The sequence below is a fragment of the Triplophysa dalaica genome, chromosome 7, assembly GCF_015846415.1.
Source record: "Triplophysa dalaica isolate WHDGS20190420 chromosome 7, ASM1584641v1, whole genome shotgun sequence".
Classification (NCBI taxonomy): domain Eukaryota; kingdom Metazoa; phylum Chordata; class Actinopteri; order Cypriniformes; family Nemacheilidae; genus Triplophysa; species Triplophysa dalaica.
Window position 1 is genome coordinate 15,400,284 of NC_079548.1, and position 24,404 is coordinate 15,424,687.

Sequence of the window (24,404 nt, forward strand, 5' to 3'; positions counted from 1 at the left end):
TATTTTGTTGAATTATTTTGGGAAACAATGTTTATCTACATAAAGTGTTGTTCATTAGTTGTCGTCATTCCCAATGTTTCGTATTGGTCGCTGCTTTGTTTATTGTGAGGGCCCCCTCTGGTGCCAGGAAAAAAATCACATTTACCCATAAACATTTTTTAAGCAAATCGAAGTCTTTAAATCTTTGGCAAGTCTACCCCCGAGTCTTTGACTGTAGCTGACATGATTTTTTCCTTGGTCTTAGTTTTACCACTAGGCAACAAATATCTAAATTGTTAGATATCATTAACTGATTGTTAATGATAATCTTAAATCTATAATTTACCTTATTCGTAAATGTATTTCTTTTTTATTTAGCCTTGTTGTGCAAGCACTGTTGAGCTTGTGCAGAGGCAGCAGCTTTTGCCAGAGGGGAACTGGAATCCCCTGGTTGGGCCTGGGTTCTCCTGAGGTTTTTTTTCTCGATTGGAGTTTTGGGTTCCTCGCCATATTGTTTGCATATTGTTTTGCACTATTTGCCTGGCCGGGGAAGCTGCTTTAGAATTTAGACATAATTAATATTGCATATAAGAATTTATAGTCCGTTTAATATTTGACCTGTGGTTCTCTGTCCTTTACCTCAAATGTGTGCGAGCATTTGTATGTCTGTCTTTTGGTGTTTTCACCTTTTTCTTGATTTTACAGGTATATGCCTTTAGTTGTTTTTCTTGTATTCAATGTGTGTACAGCTGCTTTGTTACAATGAAAATTGTAAAATGCGCTATATAAATAAAGTTGAGTTAAATCTTAGAAAAAGGAAAAATTTCAAATTGTGCAAAAATGATCTTTTGAGTTTCCCTTCTGAATGAATCTTCTTTTTCCTGCCCTATTTCCAGAAATGATTCTTGTTTCAGGCATATTTTGGTAATTTTACTTCTGAAGTAAATGTTTGTACAGAATTTGTACAATGTATTCATTTTTGCTGTGTCCAAAGCAACACCTGAGCAAGATTTTGAGAAAAGGGAACGGTGGCTCATCTCCCTACTATTGCAAAGTACACACATTTCATTTGTTGCTGCTGTTATTATCAATGAAAATGTATGTGAAGGCAATAAATTGCATACATAAATAAAAAAAAGGCTACCAGAAAATAAAAGATCCACAAAATCCAGTTCAATTAATAAGATTCGTTTTGTATTTTTCTGTCTGATACTAGGCATCTTTCCAAACTTTGTTCATTTTTAAAACACATCTAATCGGATGTTAAAAAAACATCTCATGGACTGTTTTTCATCCAGTATGTGTTTGCCAAATGACCCAGGAGATGGCGCTTAAGGACACAATATTGGTATTACAGTAGACCAATTGTAGATTTTTCGTAATAATGTGAAGTTACGATCATATATAACCTGAACTGATACGCGACGTTCTATTTACAATTATTGTAAAAACATACCACAGTTCAAAAGTTGTCAGACGACACTCTATAAAGCAATAATTTACAGTTTGCAACATTGTGTTGATAATGTAGCCTTTTTACTCTAGCATTGCCCACTATGAGCGAAAACTTTACTTTCGAGATGAAACGCTTGTTGTGACGTCATATTCCAGTTGTGTTTCAAATCCTAGTGAACGGTCTATCTAGAGAGCCGCGCGAATACGCCCGAACGCCCAAGCGATGATGTCTACGTAGACTGCTCAGAAGGGTTTGAATCATAGAAGTCTTCCTGTATCTCAAGAGACCAGAACGACTCGACACACTGTCCGAACGAGACCATTCTCCGCTGTCTGATTTGTAAATTTACGGTAAGTCCCCTCAACTTTGCTGAATAACACTAATAGTGACCGACACGAATGTCCGTCTTTAATCTCCACATCCGCTACATTTATTACAGTCTGTGCCAAAGACTTGCGCTTAACGAAATGGCGGAGCGCGCGAAGGAGGAAGTTAAACGTTTTTATTTCATCGTTTGTCATAAAACGACTTTGTGCAAAACCGTAAAAAAGACACCGGCAAATATTTAAAACTAATCAGAATTTACATATTTACAATGACAATTAAAAAGTGATAATCGTGTAAAAAGGTTACAGTTGCTTTTACTGTAAATGTAAGTTATCACGAGTGTATGTTATTTGTAAGGGAACTCAAATTTGCGGTTTCACCATAATATACGTTTTATTTTTACTCAAATGAGTGTGTGCATGAATTGACAGTAGTATTGAAATGATTAAATCAACGGTACAAATGTGCAAAGAGACTTGTGCTTTGTCTCTGGGTGTCAATTGTGCAGTGGGGCCCCTGTAAGGTATTGAGTAAGGGGTAGGTATGCAGTGGGCTGGTCAACAGGTTGATGTGGGCCCCAGTATCTGCGATCAGACTTTACTGCAGCATATACTCAGGGCAGAAGCATCCTGTTCCTCTGTGGGGGTGTGGATGAGTCATTGCCTAATGTCTCAATCTGTGTGCTGCAGTCTGTTTTCCTTTAAGTCCCCAAATTGGAAAACTTGTCTCTTGTTTTTCATGCCTCAATCGGTTTGCTCTTTCATCCATCTTAGTTTTGAATGCCTGAAATGGAAAGACAGATTTTTAGCGCCTAATATAACTGGAGTTTTCTCATTCCATTTATTACAGTGCTCACACGTCACGCAAACACACACCCAAATACTCTCATTATGTCGCATTCCTCCTTGTATTATTACTTCCTGCTTTATGCATCTTGTAAATGTGCATTTTTGTTATCTTGGACAAAAATAAACTTTATTAATAAATGTCCTTAGTAATAACACATCAACGAAAATGCAATAAATTGAAAAATACATCACATGGGAATTTTTGTCATGAGACCAACGCCCATTCTTTTAATTAAATGTTATAAAAACAAATCTCAAAAAATGTTTCTTCAAAAGCTTGATTTTCCACACCGGCATGCATCAGATATCACACAGAGTTACATTGGTTGTAGTTGGCCTGGCAATAAATTGTCAAGTCATTGTGATGTGGACAATCCCGTTGGTTAAACTGTTTGTTTTGTTACACACTTCTTTGGTAAAGGCTGTCATTATAGCTCTTAGAATGTGTGTTTTCTTCATGTCCCTGGCCCTGGCCTCAATACCACACTGTTCCGTTGTAACATCCACACTTCTGTATCCCTTTTCTCACTAAATTCACTGTCCGCCATTGTGTGCCTTCTTCCTCGTCAGCTTCTGGCACTGGGCCCTCACTTCTGCAAAAACCTTTCGACTTACCCTTTTGATAATTACAATGTTTCGCCATTGTATTATAACTAATGAAGAAAAGTTAACGCCCTTTATCAAATGTTTGTCTCATTGTTACCCTGTTTCCCTGACCTGTTAGAAGTGACAGCTTTCGTGTTTTTCATTTTATTTTCGTAATGTTGCAAGTTGTATTTTACTGCTGTCTTTGCTATATCTGAAACGTGTTTAATGTTACAATATTTATATTTAATGTCATAACAATCTGAGGCTCAGCTAAATCTCTTTCAAAGAGAAAACGAGAAAACGGTGGTTTTCAGTGGGATCCAGTGATATGTCTAACTTATGTTGACATGCCTGCCTACAACCTTGTTTTGAGCTTCAAACCGTTCAATGAATAGTTGAAGCAGTTTTATTAAATGTTTTTCCTGTTAGTGATGTGCATGACATGTAAACAGATCATTTGGCTTTTATTATTTTTTGTAGATTTGAGGCTCTTAACATCATATCCTCACCAACAGAGCTGTATCTGTTTATACTGCACTGTATGTTAAAGTGCTTTTGCGATCACAAGATATTGAATGTTCTCTTGATGTGCGGTTACCTGGAAAATTAACAGCTAAGATAAACATTAATGGCTCCTATTGTGTCTTGTAGTTGTTAAAGGAACAGTTAACCCAAAATGAACATAGATATTTATACAGATTTGAAACAACTTAAAGGCGACTAAATAAAGACAGCATTTTGAGTGAACTGTCCCTTTAGGTCAAACATTTGTAATGGGATGGTTGTAAGGGTCACGTATGGAAATTGGTATTTGAGAAGCGAAGTCTTGGGCAGTTGAATTGATGTTTAACTAGTTTCACGTTTGCAGGGACTCAACGATGGAAAGGATCTTTTTAATTTCTTTAAATGCCCTGACATCCTCAATGAGCTACATCTAAAGTTTGAACAATGCTTCTGTGGCAGGAAAAGCGTTTTTAGCCATACACACTTTCAAACGAGAGAACAAATTTGAATCATTTATTAATTTATAGTTTTTGTAAAGTGTAAAATTAGATTAATGACGAATGGCACAAATAGAAGTTATTAATAGGATCTCACTGGAGTTGAGTAAATGCCCGAGAGGCTTTTAGATAGGTGAGGTTACTGAGAACTGCTGCCTAAAAGAAGAGGAGGAGGAGGGGAGAGCAGGGAGGGGAAATGGAGATGGATTTCCCGTAAATCAGCCCTACCCAATCCGAGCGCATTTGCGCTCGACATGGCAGAGAGGCAGCGGTATCAAGTCAGATGTTCACACTGAGTGAAGGAGAGAGAGAGAAGGAAGCGGTCGCAGTACAGTGTTAGTTAATGAGTGTTTGGAGAAGAGTGCTAATACATTTGTTTGCTTTATGCATTGGAAAACCACAAGCCAGTATTTAAGACACTTAACTGGTATGTTATCTTCTCTCTCTTTTTTAGATAAGAATGTGTCTTGAGTTTTAGTCACATTGGTGGGGTTTTGAAATAATTTATTCCTGTTTGCTAACTGTCGGTATATATGAGTGCAGATGACTGAAACGTAAAGCTTTTTTAAATTATAAGGAGAGGACTCATGCTGTCAGTTTCTGCTCAGGACACTTGCTAGCTCATGTGATCATGCTTGTTTTAAATGAGTTTGTGGACATTGCTGCATTCTTTCATTGCTCCTGCATGCATTGCTTCTCAAGGAGATCGTTTCTCATCTTTCCATAGTCTCTGAAGTCATTTTGATGATGCAACAACCTTTCAAATAAGATTCAAAATGGAGGATTCGGCTCCTTTCTGCCAATAAGAATTTGGCAGCGTCCACATGGATGACATCAGTTTTAGATGGAGGCCTGTTTTCTCTTAGTTTAGAGGTACGCAACTGTAGGGACGGCCGGCCGGCCGAGAGAGAGAGAGAGAGAGAGAGAGAGAGAGGCTTTGTGTGAGAAAGCGAGACTGTGTTGGAAAGATTAACTGGGGTCATATGAAGGCTCACTGATGCAACATGTTGTAACTGCATGAGATCTTTCACGGTTTCTCAAGACTTAAAAGACTAGAATTTTTGATTATTCTGGTTCTTGAAAAAATATACGTGTATTCATATTGTCACAAAATGTCTGTAGCAATTTACATAATGGTTATTTACATTTTTTATATAAAATGTTCGTGATGCTTGCATGAGAGAAACTTCCTGCTGTGTTTGATGGCCAAGGCTTAGCTATCGGCGATTTGTGGTTCTGCAACAAACCTACGCCGTAGCCTACGTAGAGTACTAACAGGAAACCTTACATCTACACCATAGTGCTTGACGCACACCTCTTCAAAAATGTGACTATTGCTGCATCCCAATTCGCACAATATCTATCCTAAATAGTATTGGAAAATAGAATTAGTATGTCCCAAATCATAGTATGTTGAAAAGAGTATTCATAAGATTCCCGGTAGAAATTCGAAGTGCTGAATGATGCAGAGAATTGGCTAATATTACCCAAAACTCACCACAAGAAGCCTAGGTCGAGTCTAGTGATACTCTACTGTATTTATAATATTATATAAGTGATGTGTCACTTATAGGGATAGTTCACCGAAATATAAAAATTCTGTAATCATTTACTCACCTTCAGGTTGTTTCAAATTCTGTTAAACACAATGTGAGATATTTTGAAGAATCTAGGAACACAAACAGTTCTGGGTCATCTTTGACTACCATGATATATACCATGATATATATGTCAGAATTGACAATTGCTGTCATTCTTCCAAATCTCTCTCTCTGTGTTCATCAGAACAAAGTAATTTATGCAGGTATGAAATGATGAGTATTAGCAAATGATGACAGAATATACATTTTTGGGTGAACTATCACTTTAATTCATAAATATAACTATAGAGTGAACAAAACATATGAAACAATGAGTGAATAAATACTTAAATGGAAATAAGAGCTGTATTTTAATGTTTGTGACAAATGGCCACAATGTTGCCAAGGCCACAATGGCCACTTCCGTTTCCTGTCAGTGTGTCCCAGTGTGTGCATATTGTTTTGCTACACAACCAAATGTTTATAGTTTTCCACAACAAATACAGTACATACTTTTAGTGCATAGTATAAGTAGGCGAATTGGGAAGCAGCAAATGCGTCAATTCGATGCGGACCGCAAGCACTGTGATTGGTGTCCTTGAATCCCTCCTTCAGGTGAAATAACTTGCTAATAGTGATGCGTTTACTCGACATGCATTTCTGAATGAATTAACTAAGTAAATGGTTTATTTTAAAGTGACTTTACTTACGGCTATCACTGCTAATGTTTGTCCATCAAAGTACACAACAAGCTGCTGCTAGTGTTTTTATACAATGAGGAAGTAGGAAAAAATGTGAACCTCACCTCGTGTGAACTCTTGCCTGAATTGCTTTAAACAACATATCTCACACTCATTTCCTTCTACCAGGAATTTTGGGAATGCTTTGTGGTGGAATGAACTGCCAGCCTCCACCCGAACTGCAGCATCCTTCACAATAAAAAAAAAAAACAGCTCAAAACACACCTGTTACGCATTTATTTGACTAACCAATAACTGTCTATGTCTTGTGTCTAAAAAAAAAACATTCTTGTTGTTCATTGTCTCCTTTTCTTACTACAGCTTTAATCCTCCTAGTAGCTTGGCCTCGTAAACTAACTGTACTGTTTAACGTGTTGACAAAATGTTTATATGCTCTCCTACTTGTAAGTCGCTTTGGATTAAAGCATCTGTCAAATGAAAAATTTAAATGTAAATGTAATCAAATAAGGAAAAGATCTTTGTGATATGTCACCTCCCACATTTACTCGCAATGAAGTAGTAAGAAATAGACAAAAATGTTTATGATAACAGCCTCAGTCAGTTTGGTAATTGATCAGAGATGCTGATAAAATATTTAAAATGTGGTCTTTTTCGTTACACAAATGAGTCCTTGGATTGTATTTATCGCTAAAATGGGTGCTTGTGAAGGGAGGGGAGTGCGGAAAACACAGCAAAAGTGTTTTGAACATACAGCCTGCTCTTATCTTGACAACCGCTTGAAGCTCATATTTCATCCTCAGCAGATCTCAGTGGTGTTCCCGGCTCCGCCCACTCCTGAGATCAACCTTTAGAAGAAGGAAGTGATCAAGTGGAGAATAGAGTCTTTGTGTTCACAGTAAACACAGTGTCCTAAGTCAGACAGCAGGTGCAAAGTTCATGCGTTGTGAGCGAATCGCTTATAAGAGGAACAAAAAACAAGTTTGTATCATCTTATCATGTCTGAAAGAAAATAGCTGCCATTGCTTGCGGGATAGAGAAGGCCAGGTGTGTGGTGTCTTTGTCTGTGGAGCGGTTATGATGTGTGACTGTGTGTGCGACCTTGATGAGATTTGAAAACAAAGTATCACCTCTGTTTTTTAGGACTTCAAAGATGCCGAGGATATTGAACTCCACCGTCCCGTTTTCCCATATGGTCCAACGTGATATGAAAAATCTGGCCTGCTTAAGCTCCAGCCCAATGTCCCACACGGACAGCAAACGAGGAGACCTGGATAAAAATTATCAGCAGACCAATTTCATCCTGTGGATAAATCAGGGAACTGCTTATCATGGGTGTACACACGGCACGGAGAAACAGTCCATCATTGCTCAAGCAGAGTGTAAGTATCAATGGGTTGACATATACTTTTGGTAAGAACTATTACTTTTTTACAGAGAATAAATGAATGTTTTTTTCTTTTTATGTAGGCGAGTCACAGGATTCCCAAGAGTTCTGTCCTAATGGCAGGTAAACCTCACTTCGCCCACATGAACACATGCGTCCCCTTGTTAATTTTTAATACCAGAAATGTACAGTGTGACCTCCATTGTTTCTGTTCCTGAAGAATAAAAACCCTTAATCTTTTTCAGCCACAAAAACCGCGTGCACGTTAGCGTCTCCTCTTCGTCCCTTCTGAGCTCTGTCTCTCACGGTCGGCCCAGGAAGAAACGGCGTAAGAGACAGCGGCGGATACGAGTGGAGAAAGAAAGCCAAGAAAGAGATGGAGTTAGAGGACTCACCGGAGTGCCAGAACAGGACAGTGGACTTGTTCAGGTCAGTTGTTACTGTAATAATAATAATATATTTGAGGCATAATTAATATATATCACTGCTGTCCTTCTGAAACCTCTTATCTCCATATTTCTTGATTTGTATTTTTGCTATAAATCATTGTTATTAGGCAGCCTTTATGTTTGTCACTGGGTTTTGCAAATATCTAACCAATAAAAAGTATTGGAAAGTGCTCAACAACTTTGACAACACTGTATTTAATCATTTAAAAAGTACAGTGTTCTGAAAAACTGTGAATTTGGACATCCGAGGTTTCAGAAGGACAGCGATATGTATAATGAAATATCTGATCCACAACTGCCTATATGAAAATGTATATGTACAATATATATACAGGTAACAGCTATCTTATAAATCAATTTTCAAATTAAAGTCAGAGATATTAATATTAACGTTGAAATGATTGGGGAGGGACGCAACGCTCAATATGGCCGCCCTAGTGAAGCTTTGGGGATGCCTACTAAAATAATGAATTAAATGTAATTTGATCATAGGAAACAAACTTTATGGTAAAGCTTATGTCATTTTTAAATGTTGTTTTTAAATATGTTGTTTAATCGGGATTTAGGCCAGCCATTGTAGATATATCAGTATTCCCCATTCACTCTTGTTTGAAGTACATAAAAACTGCCCGGAGGCGCGTTGCAAGCATGGCCTCCGAGTTGCACGACTTCTCTAAACTGACTTTGTTAAAGACTGACGTTGCGAGGCTTACAATACTCAGTGGGTACAAAAACATTTGCAAATACAAAATATAGTCTGTCTTATTTTGATATATTTTTAATGTAAATCAAAGACTAGATTATATCCCTGAGAAAAGCAACGATTAGCTCAAGTCCGGCAGGATAAACCGGGATGAAGCAAAAGATTCACACTTAGGCATACACAAATACATTCCTTAAGGCTTCTGTTTTTCTTAAATGCCTGACAAATGTCTTTCTTTCCTGTCAAATCTTCTTAATTTAGGTTGCAGACTCAGTGTGCAGCAGTAGCAGTTCATACCCCAGCCGTGCCCTTATCACAGAACGGGTGTCTGTGCAGGAAACAGAAGCCCCGTCGTACCCTTATCAGTGTGAGGCCCGACAGACCTCCTTCCCGCGACAGTCCTCCTGCCAGAGATACACTCAAGAGAGCGAGACCGAATGCCCACTGGGTGTTACGGCCCTCAGGGACTTTGTCACAACAGAAGACCGTTTCTTTGCACACGGCTTTGTCAAAGATGTCTTGAGAGAGGACAGAGAGAGAGACGAGGATGAACGAGAGGAGAGCGACAAGAATGAAGGCATTCTTTTTAAAGAGGTGATTTTAAATACATAATCTCAAACCGCCCACATGCATACGGCATGTTGAAATTGACACACAGATAACCTCATACCGAAAGAGTATGACACAACGTCACGTCGTCTTGCGTGCTAAAATACAAATTTGCATAGAAGTACACCGCCAAACAGTCATACAAGCTCACAAAGTCCTACGAACAATAAAGATAAAGACAACATAGGCATAGTAATACAGAGAGGAAGAAAGAGCCTTGCGGTTTCCTGTTTTCATGCGATCACTTGAGGTTTCATGTTTACCTCACCAGCCTAGTTCTGCTTAGGGAGTTTCCTTACAAATAGATTGAAGAAAACACTGTAAAAACTTGAAGTCATGCGTATTAACCTGACACATTTTCAAGTGAAAATTGATGCAAAATGGCATTTTCACGTGACATTTCAGGCCTCCAGACTGGGACTAGTTTTTGAGACAGCGCGAGTGTATTTTTACAAGTGCGAGCAGATGCGACTTCATGCCAATTTAGATTTTTTTCTAGTTGTTATATCTCATGTGAAAATCGAAGTAGATCGTGAGCCCACCAGTGTAGGCCTATGTGTGTGAGAAGGGTAGAGTCCAGAGCTGCACGATGTGCGCGGGTGGTTAACTGATCTTGCTCGCTGTCAGCGCGTCGGTCGCAGCTCAGCTGTTCATTGACAAGTAACAGACACAACGTGAGCGCATTACTACAACTCGCTGTTCGCTGTGATGGATTATTTTGAGCCGGAGAATGAACGATTTGATATTTGAGAGACGTTTGAAACAAAACTAACCGCGGATAGGTTCAGAATACGCCATTTAGCCGCTTATCACTTGAGACAGCGCTGAATCATTTCCAATCCGTTCACTACAAGAACGAACGACAGGCGAATGCTCTTGTTTACTTTATGTAAAGTTATCTTTTACATTGTGTACTAGTGAACATGATCAAAAGTGTTCTTAATACACAATAAAATCATAAGAACGTATTAAGATGAGCCCTTTTGTTTTGCTGCAACACTATAAACAATAAAATATATACTTTTCCATACAAAATGACATGCACATTTTCTGTTGGTTCAAATGAATTCAGTACTAATTTGGTCTGGTGTATTTAGATTTTAAACAGTCTCTTCTCTGAAGGCTCTGCCTCTTTCTAAATGATGAGCAGAAGCAAACCCCTGTCACCTGTGCAATTAAATGCATAGACAGGTTGTATTTTACAACTATTTTAGCACATGTACACAAATTTACATTTTTGTACAAATGTAAAAGCATTTAAAAATCTTCCACAGAATTCTGCAGATTTTTTTCGTAATTTTAGCAAAGCTTTGACAAAAAACCCTGGTATTATTGAGTAATGTCAATTACTCAGAAATTGTAATTTCTGTGAGTAAAGTCTATTTATTATCAAATTATTTGTCTGTAATACAGCTATTTGGGGGGAAAATGTAAATAATTGCATTACAGGCTGATCTAAGGTGTTCCCTTAAATTTTAGCTCCGAAAAATTTCAGTAAGGGGCTACAGTGCTCCTAGTAACAAAATTTAGTCTGCAATTCAAGTCATATTTCACCTGAGATTCAAACCAATAAAAGCGTTTATGCTTATGCGTAGATTAAAGCTCTGTACTGTCATATTACAGGGATAATGCTAATAATTTTAACCAATTGTGGTTTCCTAAAATCTCAAATGCCTTTTTTTAGGGGCTACAACCGGTGAATTTTGAGTACAGAGAGGGACGGGAGTATGAACGCTGTGCGTTTCTGAAGGAGGGATCATTTGGAGAGGTCTTCAGCGTCAAAGACAAAGGCACTGGTTTCATGTGCGCCGCCAAAAAGGTATGAACATTGTAACCCCTTCGACATCCAGATTTCTTTTAGTTCGCATTGCTGAGTTGTTTTTGGATGTGTTTTCAGGTGCCATTGGTGAGTTTCAGCAGCGAGGAGGTGGGCTCGTGGAGTGTCCTACAGTCTCCTCGGGTGGTGGAATTCTTTGGAGTGGTGCGTGAAGGTCCGTCCATCATCCTGTTCATGGACCTTAAATCCAGTAAGAACTCATATTCTCACTTATTTGCATGCAAAAACCCTTTGGCCACCTTAGGGACACATTCAAGGCTCATTTCAAATGTTCTGCATACACGATTGTGTGGGTTCTGAAAGATCTTCATGGTTTATGTAATCGTTTGCTTTATTTGCACTGTCCCCAGGTTCTGTAGGGCAGCTGTTGGTGGAAAGAGGACGTCTGCCGGAAGATTTGTCCCTGCACTACCTTCATCAGGTAGCGGGGGCGCTAGATCACCTGCATAGGAAGCGTGTCCTTCACCTCGATATCAAAGGTAAGACATCAGAATGACTTCTGTGGAGTGATCCGCCACAGTTATTTGGAAACATCCCATAGGATAGCAAAGTTATGAGATTGTCCTGTTTCCCAGATTTCTACTATGAGAACAAAATATATCGACAGTGTCAAATGTTCAGAGTTGACAAAATAAAGTATTGAAGTTGAACATTTTGAATGGAAATTTTTGTTAATAGCTGTTTAATTTGTTTATACTTTCTCAACAACAAAAAAGGGAAACATAACCAGCAAAAATACTCATTTGGTGATTAAAATATAAAATTTAAAGTAGAAATTTTCCAAGACTTTATGATTTTGAAGAATCTATGCACCGTTTGAAACATGGTTGACATCTTTTTAAAGAAGATTTGTGTGATAACAAGGGTTTTTATTTATAGCAGAAAAAACATAAGCAAGTCTCCTTTTGCTTTTTAGGCTTTACTTGTGTATTATGCTTATTTGTTGGCTCTTGAAGTGATAGTTCACCCAAAAATGAACGTTCTGTCATCATTTACTCACCCTCTTGTCATTGTAAACCTTTATGACTTTCATTTTCCTGCAGAACACAAAATAAGAGATTTTGAAGAATGTTGGTAAATGAACAGCACTGGCCCACATTCACTTCTAATGGATGGACACAAAACCAATGCAAGTGAATGGGGGCCAATTGACAACATTCTTCAAAATATCTTCTTGTGTGTTCTGGGGAAGAAAGTCGTACAGGTTTAAAATGACAAGAAGGTGAGTAGATGATGACAGAATTTTTTTTGGGGGGGGGTGAACTATCACTTTAAGGCAAAACGTTGAATGCTCACCCATTTGTAAGTCGCTTCATATCTGCTAAATGACACAATGTAAATGATGGAATGATCCACTGTGATGGAATAACAAATCCATAAAGTCTCCCCGGCCATAAAAGACCACTTTTTAGCAATAAAGTTTTCCCATTGTTCTTTTCAAAGTTAAAACACAGAAAACACTCAAATCTGACATATGTTTAGTTAAATAGTTGTGTAAACAACTTTGAGAACGGCATCATTTTCGGATCTGTGATTTAATGTGATCCATGTGTTGTTTTGTGGTTGGATTTGGGCTTTCTGAGGAATAGGGTGAGGCAAACTGCACCTGTGGTAAAGCAGTGAGGTCGTTTGTGTGTGTGTATGAGAGAGAGAGAGAGAGAGAGAGAGAGAGAGAGAGAGAGAGAAAAAGAGAAAAGGAGATCAGAATACGGTGTGTGTGAGTGTGTGTGCACCAAGGGCTGGGAATTTCCCACAGTGACTCATGAGCTACAGATGAAGGGGGGAGGGTGAGAAAAAGAGCTCAAGAAGACAAACAAACACGAAAGTGAGCGACAAAGCCACCATATATAATACAGAAAGACATACAATTACAGTATTAGGTCTATATATTGCATAGATTTATATTCATAAAGGGAAGATAAGTAAACACTACATCCTTTCTAGTTTGTCACCTGCAGCGCCATCTGGTGTCCAAATATGTACCAAGCAGTATTTTAAAAACAAAGCTTATTGGACTGAATTACTGTTTGGAAACCGAAAGTCTCTCACACTCCCATTTTAACTTTTCCTGGAAGCAGCAGCTTATGTCAGCTGCTTAAACAAAGACTTATGGGAAGAGATGTGCTTTTTTAAGCACTTGCTTATACTTTTTAATGTTGAAAGTCAACATGAAATTAATATTTCCTTCATTTGGTCACTCAATACACGTTCAGTGTCTTATTGTGCAAAATTTGTTAGTATAATATCATCAAATATACATTATATAAAAATGATAAAACAATACATTTTTGGAAATGATAGTTAATAATGTTAGATCTGGAGAAGAGGCATTACATAGTCAGAAGGGTATTTTCAAAAGTTGTTACATGTGTTTTCAAGACAGAGGCAAATATCCTGTCTTATTACTTTTTTTGGCTATAAATGCTTCTCATTTTTTTAAATAAACAATAGATGTAATGTTTTGAGTAGTGAGTGACTAGTAAAACACGTTCACTTTGTGTTTTCCTGTTTGTGTGCTTTTTCAGCGGATAACGTTTTGCTGTCAGAGGATGGGAAAGATGCATTCCTGTGTGACTTTGGACAATCAGAAAGAACAGACCAACAAGGACGCAGTTTTTGTCGGGGTAAGTTCATATGTAGTATGATCACAGCCTCAAAAAAAAAAAACATTTGCTTTGAGTAAAAAATAAACATGAACTATGTTTGTATGTTGGTTTAGGGCTGAAAGGCACAGAGACTCACATGGCACCTGAAGTGGTGATGGCTGAACCCCGCTCTTCAAAAGCAGATATTTGGAGTAGCTGTTGTATGCTTTTGCACATGCTCAATGGCTGTCATCCATGGACCCGCTATTATTCCCGCCCACTCTGCCTCAAGGTAAGTCCTGATTGGACACTGCATTTTAGAGGCTATTTACACCTGGTCACTTCATACGTTTTCTCGGATCGGATAGCTATCCGATTTGTTTCAAATCGTATCGATTTACATTTGGCCACATGAATGCTTTTGAGCTGAACTGATATGAATCTGCTCTTATGTTCTCGCGCAAAATGCAAATACACATCAGCTGAACTGAAATGGCAGCCACTGGCAGTAATTCTTCTCTATCTTGGTTTGCGAATGCATTCCAAAAAAAAACGCTTACCACAACGCCTACTCAACAAAAAGCAGCATTTCATTTGTGCCGCATTTTCATTGTCGCCACTACTACATTTAAAATGTCGCTCCATACACAAATTATGGGTTTCGTGGCTGCTCCATCCTTGCGCGTAATCCATGTTTGCTTCTTCTGCTGTCATGCCGGCTAATGCTAGTGACGTGCATCCATTTGGGAGGAGTAAAGCGCTGACGTATGTGGTTTTCAACAACCAGATGCATTTAGACTTGTTTAGTTTTGACAGGAATGCGTCCCAGACCACCTCCTGAAGTGGTTTAGAGATCGGATTTAAATCAACCTTGAATGCGTTTTGGAGGCCATTTACACCTGGTCTTTTCACGATCGGAAAGGTATCCGATCTGAGAAAACGCATGAAATGACCAGATTATGAGAGGCTATAAGTAAACGTTTTGCGTTGATGTGTCTTACAGGTTTCAAAATATTGTTATAGCACTTAAAAGCGAACAAATATTTCTTGTGTTTGTATGGTCACAGATAGCTACAGAACCTCCACCGCTGAGAGAAATCCCACATGACTGCAGCTCACACACTGCTGATGTCATAAAGGCAGGACTGCAGAAAGATCCAAACCAGCGAGTGTCTGCCATTGACCTCATCGCTAAAACGGCTAAAGCACTCAAAGAAGGTACATTTAATGTTATTTGTATATGAAGAAACTTGCTTTTATTAAATATAAAACAATACAAATATGTATCGTCAATGTCTTGCAGTTGGAGGATTTAGCAGCCCGGCAAGAGGAGGGACTTATCAGAAACCTTTGGGAAGGCCAGAGGAACCGGACTCCGCCCATTCGACCACACCCACCACATCACAAAACACCGCTTCCTCTCATAGCTCTAAGCTGCAGTGGATGAGCTCAGAGCAGAATAGGAGAGATGATGCCGAGAAACAGGTTGAGAAACCAGATGAGGGATCACAGTGGAAACAGACAGAGGATAGAAGAGATGAAGGTCAATCTCCTCCACAGTCACTGATCCACATTCAAGCCCCATCACCTGAGCCTCAGATAAACAATAAGACAGAGACAGAACCTACAGGAACCAATGAGCAATGGAGACTGGAGAGAGGTTTGTTTTAACCTCTAGCACATTTACTGTGTTTTTATATAATTTTGTGATGATCAACAGATTTTAATGTTACACTTTTGTACTCTCTCACTATGTGTAGATTTCTACCTGAGCAGTCTTTCCCTGCCACACTCTCCTGAGTTACAGGAGCAACTGCTGTCCTGCCTGAGTAGCGATTGCATTTCCACCAGAGAATACTGGGACAAGGTAAATATATTTACCTTGATGAAATAACATTGGCGATGAACGCCCTTACCTGTTGGCTGCTGGTGGATAACACGTTTGGAAAATCTTTCTTTGCTTTCTTAACTGTCAATTCATTTGAATTCAATAGTCTCTCACTTTTTTACTCTAGGATTCAGGACGCTGGTCAGACAGCCTTGGAGATGACCTCAGCTCGGGTGTGTTTTCCTACAACAGCCAACAGGATGGCCAAAGCTTCAACAGAGACTGGCTCGTCCCCACACATCATCCTCCTCGTTGCTTTGAGGGTGCGTAAACCATTCTCTCTTAAAGAAAAGTAAACCACCAGATGTTATTGTGACAGCTTCACATACTTGTTGAGATATTTCAGGATGACATGTATCAGATAAGTGGGCAGGGATATTTGTCTCATGCCTGTTCTTTGTCTGTTCAGGGGTGGATGTTCACATCAGAGACTTCAACGGGAAATGCCTTCATATTCGGGAGACTCCAAGAGTGAATATAGGCCACATTGCAAAAGGAATCAGTGATCAGGTATGCAGTCTGTGTGTACAAGGCATCCGATGCAGCACACATACTTCTGTTTGCAAGTACTGTTTGTCATATTTTTCTTTCTTCTGCAGATCTCAGAGAAAGTGTTCAGTCTACAAACCGAGAATGGCTGCTCAGTGGTCCATGAAAAAGAAGTTTCAGAAGGCAGCCTGTTCTTGCGTTGTGTTTCCGCTCCTGACTGCAGCCACTATCATCAAAATGGACACACCCCTTGCTGCACAATGGCATGGAGCTGGAGGATCAAAGATGGGGTCCTTGAGACTAGAGACTGATTTGTCCCAAAAATCAGCCTCTGTCAGGTTTCTTTTGCCAGCCATGCCTGTCCATCTTTTTTTGAGCCATTTTTATAATATTGTCATTCACTGTCATATGTTTGGTTTACATTCTTGAAATTTGCAAGATGTTGACATTTCAGGTTTTTCCATACCTTGCATCATAACCCTTCATAAGATAATTTCATGACAAGATATATTTTAAAGACCTCTGGGAAAAAAACGTATAACAGGGGACAATGTTTTCATCCGATGATGACAATGCCTTACTTTTAAGCACTTATGAATTAGATGAAATCGTCTTTGTGGTGTACTTGTAAAGACATTTGCAGATGCAGATCCCAGATGTTTTTTAATTAACGTGTCGCCTTTGTTTTAAAGTTATTTCAATGTTTAATAAAGTCAAACATTCTTTAAGTGCTGTCTTATCTGTGATTGCAGAAAATCTCGACATGCAGTTGAATTTCTTTACATAACTTTAATTAACAGAATGTTTTTGGTGGCTCAGAAAGTACATGAAAATCGTAATGTCCGTTTCCAATGAAATGTGGAAATTGTAAAAGCATAGGATGACTAGCTGTGTCCAGTAAATTCTCTTTAAACAAACAAAACATACACACTTTTAAATTTAAATCCATAAAAACAATTTATTGTTTCATTTAACATCTTACAAAACAAACTCATGGGCTCACAGTACATATACTTCCTTAGGGTGCACAGTTCATACCAATGTACAAAGATGTAAAAAGTGAAAAAGTGGTGGCAAGTATCATAAAAGGCCAAGGCACTGTCAACAAAAGAATCAATAAAAAAGAAAACGATACCTTTATCCAAACAACCAACAATTAAAGAAACATAAAAAAGACATTTGAAGGTAGCACTGTGGGTTTGACTAACCAACGTTAAAAATACAGTACTGAGAAGACTTTCCAAAGGGATAAGCTAAACCAAAAGTCCAAGATATAAGTCTGGGTTCTACAAATCCACACGATCCCTTCAATTCTTAAGTGTTTACACCAGCTTGAGCAAAATGAACAGCAATTCATTCAAGTATCACACGTGATTTTCCTATATCTTTGGATATTAAGGCAGGTAACTCTGCTGTCTGATAAGGAAATGATTTAGATTGTGTAAAAACAGCTTAGAAATGTTAATGCAAGAGTCACCAGAATTATATAGTTTTAGGAAGGGCTCATTGCTTATGTTAACTCGGACATGCACACATACCACAACCGGCGTGAGGTTGGCTGCATTGTATTCCTGTGCCCAAAACGCTGTTGCAAACACTACATTTCTGCTCGAGAGGCTCAACCTTATACCTTTATCGCTGAAGCACAAACCTTCAGATGATAGTATTGTCATTAACTGAGGGAGACTAAGACCAAGAAACAAGAGAGAAATGAGGAGAGGAGAAATTCAGATTTTAAGAGAATTCACCCTGAGCCCGTTACTGTTCTTTCAGATATAACAATAATGCAACAATTACAGCACAATTATAAATCCTTGTCAAATCAATTTCTTTATGACTGACGGAAACTTACATGGACTATGAGATAAAGAAATGTCAGTCTTGAAAAAAAACAATAAATTAAATCAAATACCCTATGTATCCAGTCTCTTAACCTATATGACCGGAATACCCATAACCCCAAACAAATAATAAATACCTAAAATTATGGCTAAACCTGAATTTAGGAATTAATCCCTTGTTCATTTTCAGTGCAAATATTACAGAGATTGATGTGAAGACTAGTAAGGCCACAGGCTCAGGAGTAACAAGAGTTAATCAAAACATCTGCATCTGGCTCGACTTTTACTCACTCCACCTCTCTCACTCTCTCTGTTCTTCTCCTTTGACATCAAGTCTCTCTGTCCGTTCCACAGCTCTCTTCCCCTCATCTTTCTGTTTCCTTTTGTTGGTCTGTTTCACACTCCGTTCACTGTCAAAACTCTGTCTTCTCTCTTTCTTCACCTTTCTCTCAGATTCCGACTTCACATTTTGCGGATCACCAGCACAGTGGTAAGGACTCCAGCCAAAAAGACCCCAATGGTCTGCCATGTGGGGGTCCCGAAGTAAGAGGAAATTCCCTCCTAGGGTGAAAAAGGATAAAGTTGAGGTTAAAGGACCCAAGAAATTACCAAGACATTTTGTAGTCTTATAAATTCCAATGCCAAAAGTTCCCAACACATAACTATAACCTGTTGAAAAAGTGATTTTGTTTTATTCAGCAATAAATGGCTAAATCCCACTTGTGCATGAGTCAAAATGACTCTCTATCTTTAAACTCTATACAAGTTTAAAGTGATAGTTCACCCAAAAAGGAATATTCTGTCATCATGTACTCACCCACGGATCAGTAACCGAGCAGATCTCGCCCTCATTTACTGCCATAGTAGGGATGATAAATACTATGGGAGTCAATGGGGGGGAAAGATCTGCTCGGTTACGGACATTCATCCAAATATATTTCTTTGCATTTAGAATGACAAAGAAATGTATTTAGGTTTGGAACAATCCGACGGTGAGTACATGATGACAGATTTTTTATTTTTGGGTGAACTCTCCCTTTAAGGAACCGATTGTGTTAGGAAGTGACCTACCCATCCACCCTGTTCCCTGATCCAGTTAATCACATGTTCCTGAATGTAGGTCATGGTCCAGTTTATGATGGTTCTGATGATTTCAGGAATCTTTGTTGAAATAGCCTGTGAGCAAATGAGGAAGAATGTTAAATATATCAAATCAAAACAATGCAACGCAACAATATGATACTGAGCAGGTCACGTGTGTCTTCACCTTGATGACAAGCCGACATGCAAAGTAGAAAAGTGCCACCACCCTGCCCCAGTTGAACTTTCCATCCGAGAAAATTTCGAGGGCAACTTTTATAAAGACGTCTTTAGTAGGTTGAAGACCAGAGTCGTTCAACATCCTAACACAAAACGACAATGACAATGCATGGTGCTCTTTGAGTTGAAACACAATGCCATCCAGTGGGCATTTCTGAGCACAGCATGAAATAATAATAAAAAACGTATTCCTGAAACGTTTACAGCAATCCTTTCAGTTAAACCCAACTTACCCCTGCAGCTGCACATTTCCATCCAACTCATCTCCAATTTTCTGCAGACACTGTGCAAGACGTTTATGATTGGGGTCGCACAACTCCACAGCTCCCAGGTAATTCCGGGTTGTCTCAGCATCACCGTCACCATGGCGGCGAACCCGCTCATATACGAAGCTGGGAGAGAGGGGGGAGATGACCAAGGTAATGAAGAACAACAAAGGAAGAAATAAGGACATGGGAAAAAAGAAATTGGAGATGAAAAGTAGATACTTTTGAAGAAGTGCAGCTCCCAAGTCTAATATCTGGTCATTGCCATTGCCTTCAGATATAAAAACATCATCATTATTAAAAGAGAGGGATGAGATTTTGCTTCTTCTTGGTGTTACACAAAAATTGTGAGAGGAGCTAAATATCAACTTCTTTCTAGATAAACGGTCACTGCATAGTTTTGGCATTGTTCACAACATCACAGGTCCGGTTTTGAGAGTGTGGTCGGGGTGACTCAGCAGTGTATGTATAATTTAGCGCACAAACATTTGGTTTCAGTTTCCTGGTGAGTTAAGTTGATGCAAAGAAACTAATATGCATGAGCTGTCTTATGGAGACGAAAAAAACGTGTGACTGCTTAGCCTTCACAGTTTCAGAAGCCAAAAATGGCTTAAAAAAGACACCTGACTTCATATACACAATATATAGGATGTGTTTCAAAACGTGTAGAAATTGTGGGGCATGTCCAAAGCTGTGACGTTTACCAATGATACTGTGAATTGCCCCCAGGTTTTAAGTTATCCACATTGTTTAAGTAAGTCATTTGGGAGTGTAAAAATTAAAATCCTGTCTAGATAAATTGTTCTTTTCAAGTAGTTTCTTGGTATTTAAAACGTCAGCAATTTAACTCGTAATCTAAACATAGACAGGGATCTGTACTACACCCCCTCTACACTGAAACGATGATGTCACCTCTTCCAGAAATCAACAACATCGCGGTTTCGAGCATGTGAATAGAGGCTGCGTCTCAAAACCGATTCAGCGGTCTACTTTGCGTTTGCTGGGCATCATATCCGCGTTATCGTTACGCGTAACGCTTGTATGCTGCTGAAATGATTAGAAATTCGTCTTTTATAACAAAACAATTGTCCATGTAGGCAGCGCATTGTTAAAGGACATAGCTGGACACTATTAATGTGTAACTGTTTATTTGTTTCTCGTATTGATCGTTGGAGAACCGCAGATCTGAGAGGCTGGTCGGCCGGTGATCGGTATATGTACGGACATGTTTCAGACAGCGGTGTTGTGACACGGGACGGTAGTAAGCAAACTCCCTGTTTACGTGATATACAAATATTTAGATGTCGATCAAAGCACCTGACCCAAACATCTCTTAGGCGTATATGTTACAAATAATAAATCTAGCTTGAATCATTATTCAAAACATAAAAACGACACTCACCCTTATCGCCTCCACCCAACGGCGCTGCCATATTAGCATGAATATAAGCGGAGAAGGAGAACGCTTCCTACTGACGTATCTGTTTAGCAGGAAGTAAAAAGGCTGATGATGCTGGAGACTAGTTTAAGTTATAATATGGGGTTGAGGGGAAAACATTTTTTTTTTGTTATATTTTACTGAGGTTGACTGTTCACATTTGAGTGTTCTTTTATATGTTATATCAATATATAAAATGTTAGTCAAGCCCAAAAGCGAAGCATTTGTGAAGGTATGTAAAGACAGAATAATGTTAGTACCGCCCAGACATATGTCACCGCCGTACGCAACGGATTCAAATACTCGCATTCTTGGCATGTTAATAACACGCCTTTGTCAATAGATGATTGTCTGAATGTTGTAATAAACAACCATATGAAACATTAATAAAAGAACTTGGGAGTCATTACTATGGCTTTGATCTACAAGTCTGCTCGATTGCCATGTCATTCTTTCTAAATGTTAAAAGTTGTAAATCGTGATATACAGTTGACGTACTGACTGCTTTCTAAGCCTAAACAAATCCAATATGTTGAATCACATTTTTGAGCGAACGAAATGCTTGAATAAAAAATTAAAAAATATTAATTCTTCTACACACAGACAGTCGTTTTTAGACCTGAAACAATGTTAAGAGAAGTCCAATATATTTTAATATAGTTGAGAACGAGCAAGTTTCCCGCAGCCCCACCCTCACTTTTTTCGTCACATCCGGTAAAAATCTCTCTTCCGTCTGTCTCGCGCATGTGTTGTCCTTTTACGTCTCGGCTTGCGAAGATGGCGGACATACAGGTACGTACGCTCGAGCGGCGTGGTTGGTATAACGTGAAGGATTTGACGTTACACCTTAGCACAAAGCATCAAATGCGTGTAGATTATCTGTAAAGAAGACATTATCGAAGCATATATGAGTTAATTGACTACTTTTAGGACTATAACACCGACTTTAAAACCGCGCCTGTCCGATGGGAAGCATTGTTGAGCGGAAACTCCTGCGGCCTAGTCTGTCTGACCAACAAGACGTGTTTTCTGAAACGTATTACCGTAATATAAATCTTAAAATGAGCGCAGCGTTATTTTTACTAGCTAAACTAGATTTTCCAGCCCATTGGTTGACTGAAGAACTGCATTTGTATGCAAGGTACGGCTGCACATGGATAGCCTTTTCTTGCTCTACGAAACGTTCCAACGCTTCTTGTGAAAACTTGTTTAGATGCCTGTTTTGAGGTTATTTTATATAAGTATTGCAATTTTGCTTTTACATCGTTGTATTTTTTTTTGGGAAACATGAATTCGGCGTTTCCCCCTTTTTAACCATTTATGTGCTTTCTTTTAGAATGAGAGGTCTTATCAGAAACAGCCCACCATCTTCCAGAACAAAAAGCGGGTTCTGACCGGCGAAGGAAGTGCCAAAGAGAAGCTCCCACGTTACCACAAAAACGTTGGGTTAGGCTTCAAAACCCCAAGAGAGGTACATTTGTGTTTATGCATGCGTTTATTCCATAATATGCATATGATGTCTTTTCTCACGATGGTCTTCCTAAAGTATTTGAGGATACTGCCTTTGGCATAGCTGATGCAGTTAAACATGCAATTATGTTGTGACCACTTCACGGTTCAAATGATTAAAGTTGTCATGTTGTACTTTCCCCAGGCAAGCGAAGGCACTTACATTGACAAGAAATGCCCCTTTACCGGAAATGTGTCCATCAGAGGCCGGATTCTTTCCGGTCAGTATGCACTTTGTGTAAATCTTTTTAGACTTGTTTTTAAATTGGGATGCAAATGATGTCTTCTCACGATGGTCTTCTGAACTTTGAGTTTTGAGGATAGTGCCTAATGGCTTTACTGATGCCTCCCAGTATCTCGAAGCACTTTTTCATATTTCATTTATATCTATTTATGTCTTACAGGAGTAGTTGTGTGCCACCTGATTTAAACTTGTGATTTACTGTTGAATTTGTTACCTATTTTTAGGTGTGGTTACCAAGATGAAGATGCAGAGGACCATCGTCATCAGGCGGGATTACTTGCATTACATTCGCAAGTATAACCGTTTTGAGAAGAGACACAAGAATATGTCTGTTCACCTCTCTCCATGCTTCAGGTTAAACACTTACTGTTGTATGTGCTTTAACACATTAAATGTTTTGTGTATATGTGCTCTAAATAAGATTCGGCTGCAAATGATGTTTTTCTCACGATGGTCTTCCAAGTCTCTCAGGCTCTGACGACACTGCCTTATGGCAACACTGATGCAGCAAAAAATAAAATATTGGGATGTTCTGTGGTTGTAGATAGGGCTGGGTGATATATCGTACGATTCTTATGCTCTCAGTTTCTCAATGACTTGCGGTTAAATGCCGCCACATCCGAAAGCCAGAAGCCCTTGCGCCGAAACTCCAAAAATGGGAAACCGAAGAAAAATGGTTAGTTCCAGGAAAGGCATGTGGTCATATTCTATTGCTGTTCTTCAAACCGTTTAAGGTATTTTTATGATGTTAAAGAAGATTTATAGTGATGATAGATGAGTGTTGATTTTTCAAATACACTTTCTTAACGACTATCGCGTAGTGATTTTCGATCAAGCAGACGAGCAGTGCTTCCTTCTGATCAAACAGACGTTTACGGAAATGCTGTGCATAAAACCTCATATCGATTTAGACCTGTATAATTGGTGCGAATCGTGATGCATATCGCCCAGCCCTAGTTTTAGCTAGTGCCTGGGAATACCGTACAATGAATTAAGTTTGTTTTACTAATGTTCTGTCTGTCTTTAGGGATGTGACGGTCGGTGACATCGTTACAGTTGGAGAATGCCGACCTCTTAGCAAGACAGTGAGGTTTAATGTCCTGAAGGTCACCAAAGCAGCTGGTGCCAAGAAGCAGTTCCAGAAGTTCTAGAAGTGTTGTTTTAACAACATGGCACCTCTGTATTGAAAAGGAAAATAAAAGTTCTTTAATAATGTTTCTCATTGATTTGAATGTACAGTTGAGAATCTATGGTTTCAGTGTGAAGTTTGATACAAAATGCATCAACTCATCTTATTCAGCATGCCAATGAGAATTAGTATTATTGGTATATAAATTGATAACTATTGAAGTTGTTGCCCTT

At 38.9% G+C, this 24,404-nt stretch overlaps 3 protein-coding genes and 3 non-coding genes across 7 annotated transcripts; 5 read left to right on the plus strand and 1 right to left on the minus strand.

Moving 5' to 3' along the window:
* Positions 1-1,629: 1,629 nt before the first annotated feature.
* LOC130426820 (mitogen-activated protein kinase kinase kinase 14-like) lies at positions 1,630-17,152 on the plus strand. Of its 2 annotated transcripts, none has more exons than XM_056753771.1 (16): positions 1,630-1,785; positions 7,621-7,859; positions 7,948-7,987; positions 8,110-8,293; positions 9,278-9,610; positions 11,310-11,444; positions 11,523-11,652; positions 11,813-11,941; positions 13,988-14,086; positions 14,182-14,339; positions 15,115-15,265; positions 15,351-15,707; positions 15,808-15,914; positions 16,063-16,198; positions 16,345-16,445; positions 16,535-17,152. In XM_056753771.1, exons 2-16 carry the CDS (start codon positions 7,631-7,633, stop codon positions 16,733-16,735), a joined length of 2,490 nt encoding a protein of 829 aa, XP_056609749.1. In that variant the 5' UTR covers positions 1,630-1,785; positions 7,621-7,630; the 3' UTR covers positions 16,736-17,152. The 2 variants fall into 2 exon arrangements, with proteins under 2 accessions (XP_056609749.1, XP_056609750.1); XM_056753772.1 differs by lacking the exon at positions 1,630-1,785 and adding an exon at positions 4,463-4,626.
* Positions 17,153-17,362: 210 nt separating this feature from the next.
* On the minus strand, positions 17,363-21,349 carry LOC130425762 (apoptosis regulator BAX-like). The gene is made up of 6 exons (XM_056752143.1): positions 21,254-21,349; positions 20,074-20,122; positions 19,819-19,977; positions 19,533-19,668; positions 19,337-19,441; positions 17,363-18,826 (listed from the first exon to the last, which is right to left on the minus strand). Exons 1-6 carry the CDS (start codon positions 21,282-21,284, stop codon positions 18,728-18,730), a joined length of 579 nt encoding a protein of 192 aa, XP_056608121.1. The 5' UTR covers positions 21,285-21,349; the 3' UTR covers positions 17,363-18,727.
* Positions 21,350-21,991: 642 nt separating this feature from the next.
* Positions 21,992-24,257, plus strand: LOC130425764 (40S ribosomal protein S11). The gene is made up of 5 exons (XM_056752146.1): positions 21,992-22,081; positions 22,626-22,760; positions 22,944-23,019; positions 23,267-23,396; positions 24,070-24,257. The coding sequence occupies exons 1-5, from the start codon at positions 22,034-22,036 to the stop codon at positions 24,191-24,193; spliced, it is 513 nt and encodes a 170-aa protein (XP_056608124.1). The 5' UTR covers positions 21,992-22,033; the 3' UTR covers positions 24,194-24,257.
* LOC130427018 (small nucleolar RNA SNORD35) lies at positions 22,798-22,875 on the plus strand. The gene has a single exon (XR_008907266.1). It is a non-coding gene; the product is annotated as a small nucleolar RNA SNORD35 (small nucleolar RNA).
* LOC130427020 (small nucleolar RNA SNORD35) lies at positions 23,070-23,150 on the plus strand. Its single transcript, XR_008907268.1, has one exon. It is a non-coding gene; the product is annotated as a small nucleolar RNA SNORD35 (small nucleolar RNA).
* On the plus strand, positions 23,471-23,554 carry LOC130427017 (small nucleolar RNA SNORD35). The gene has a single exon (XR_008907265.1). It is a non-coding gene; the product is annotated as a small nucleolar RNA SNORD35 (small nucleolar RNA).
* Positions 24,258-24,404: the final 147 nt, after the last annotated feature.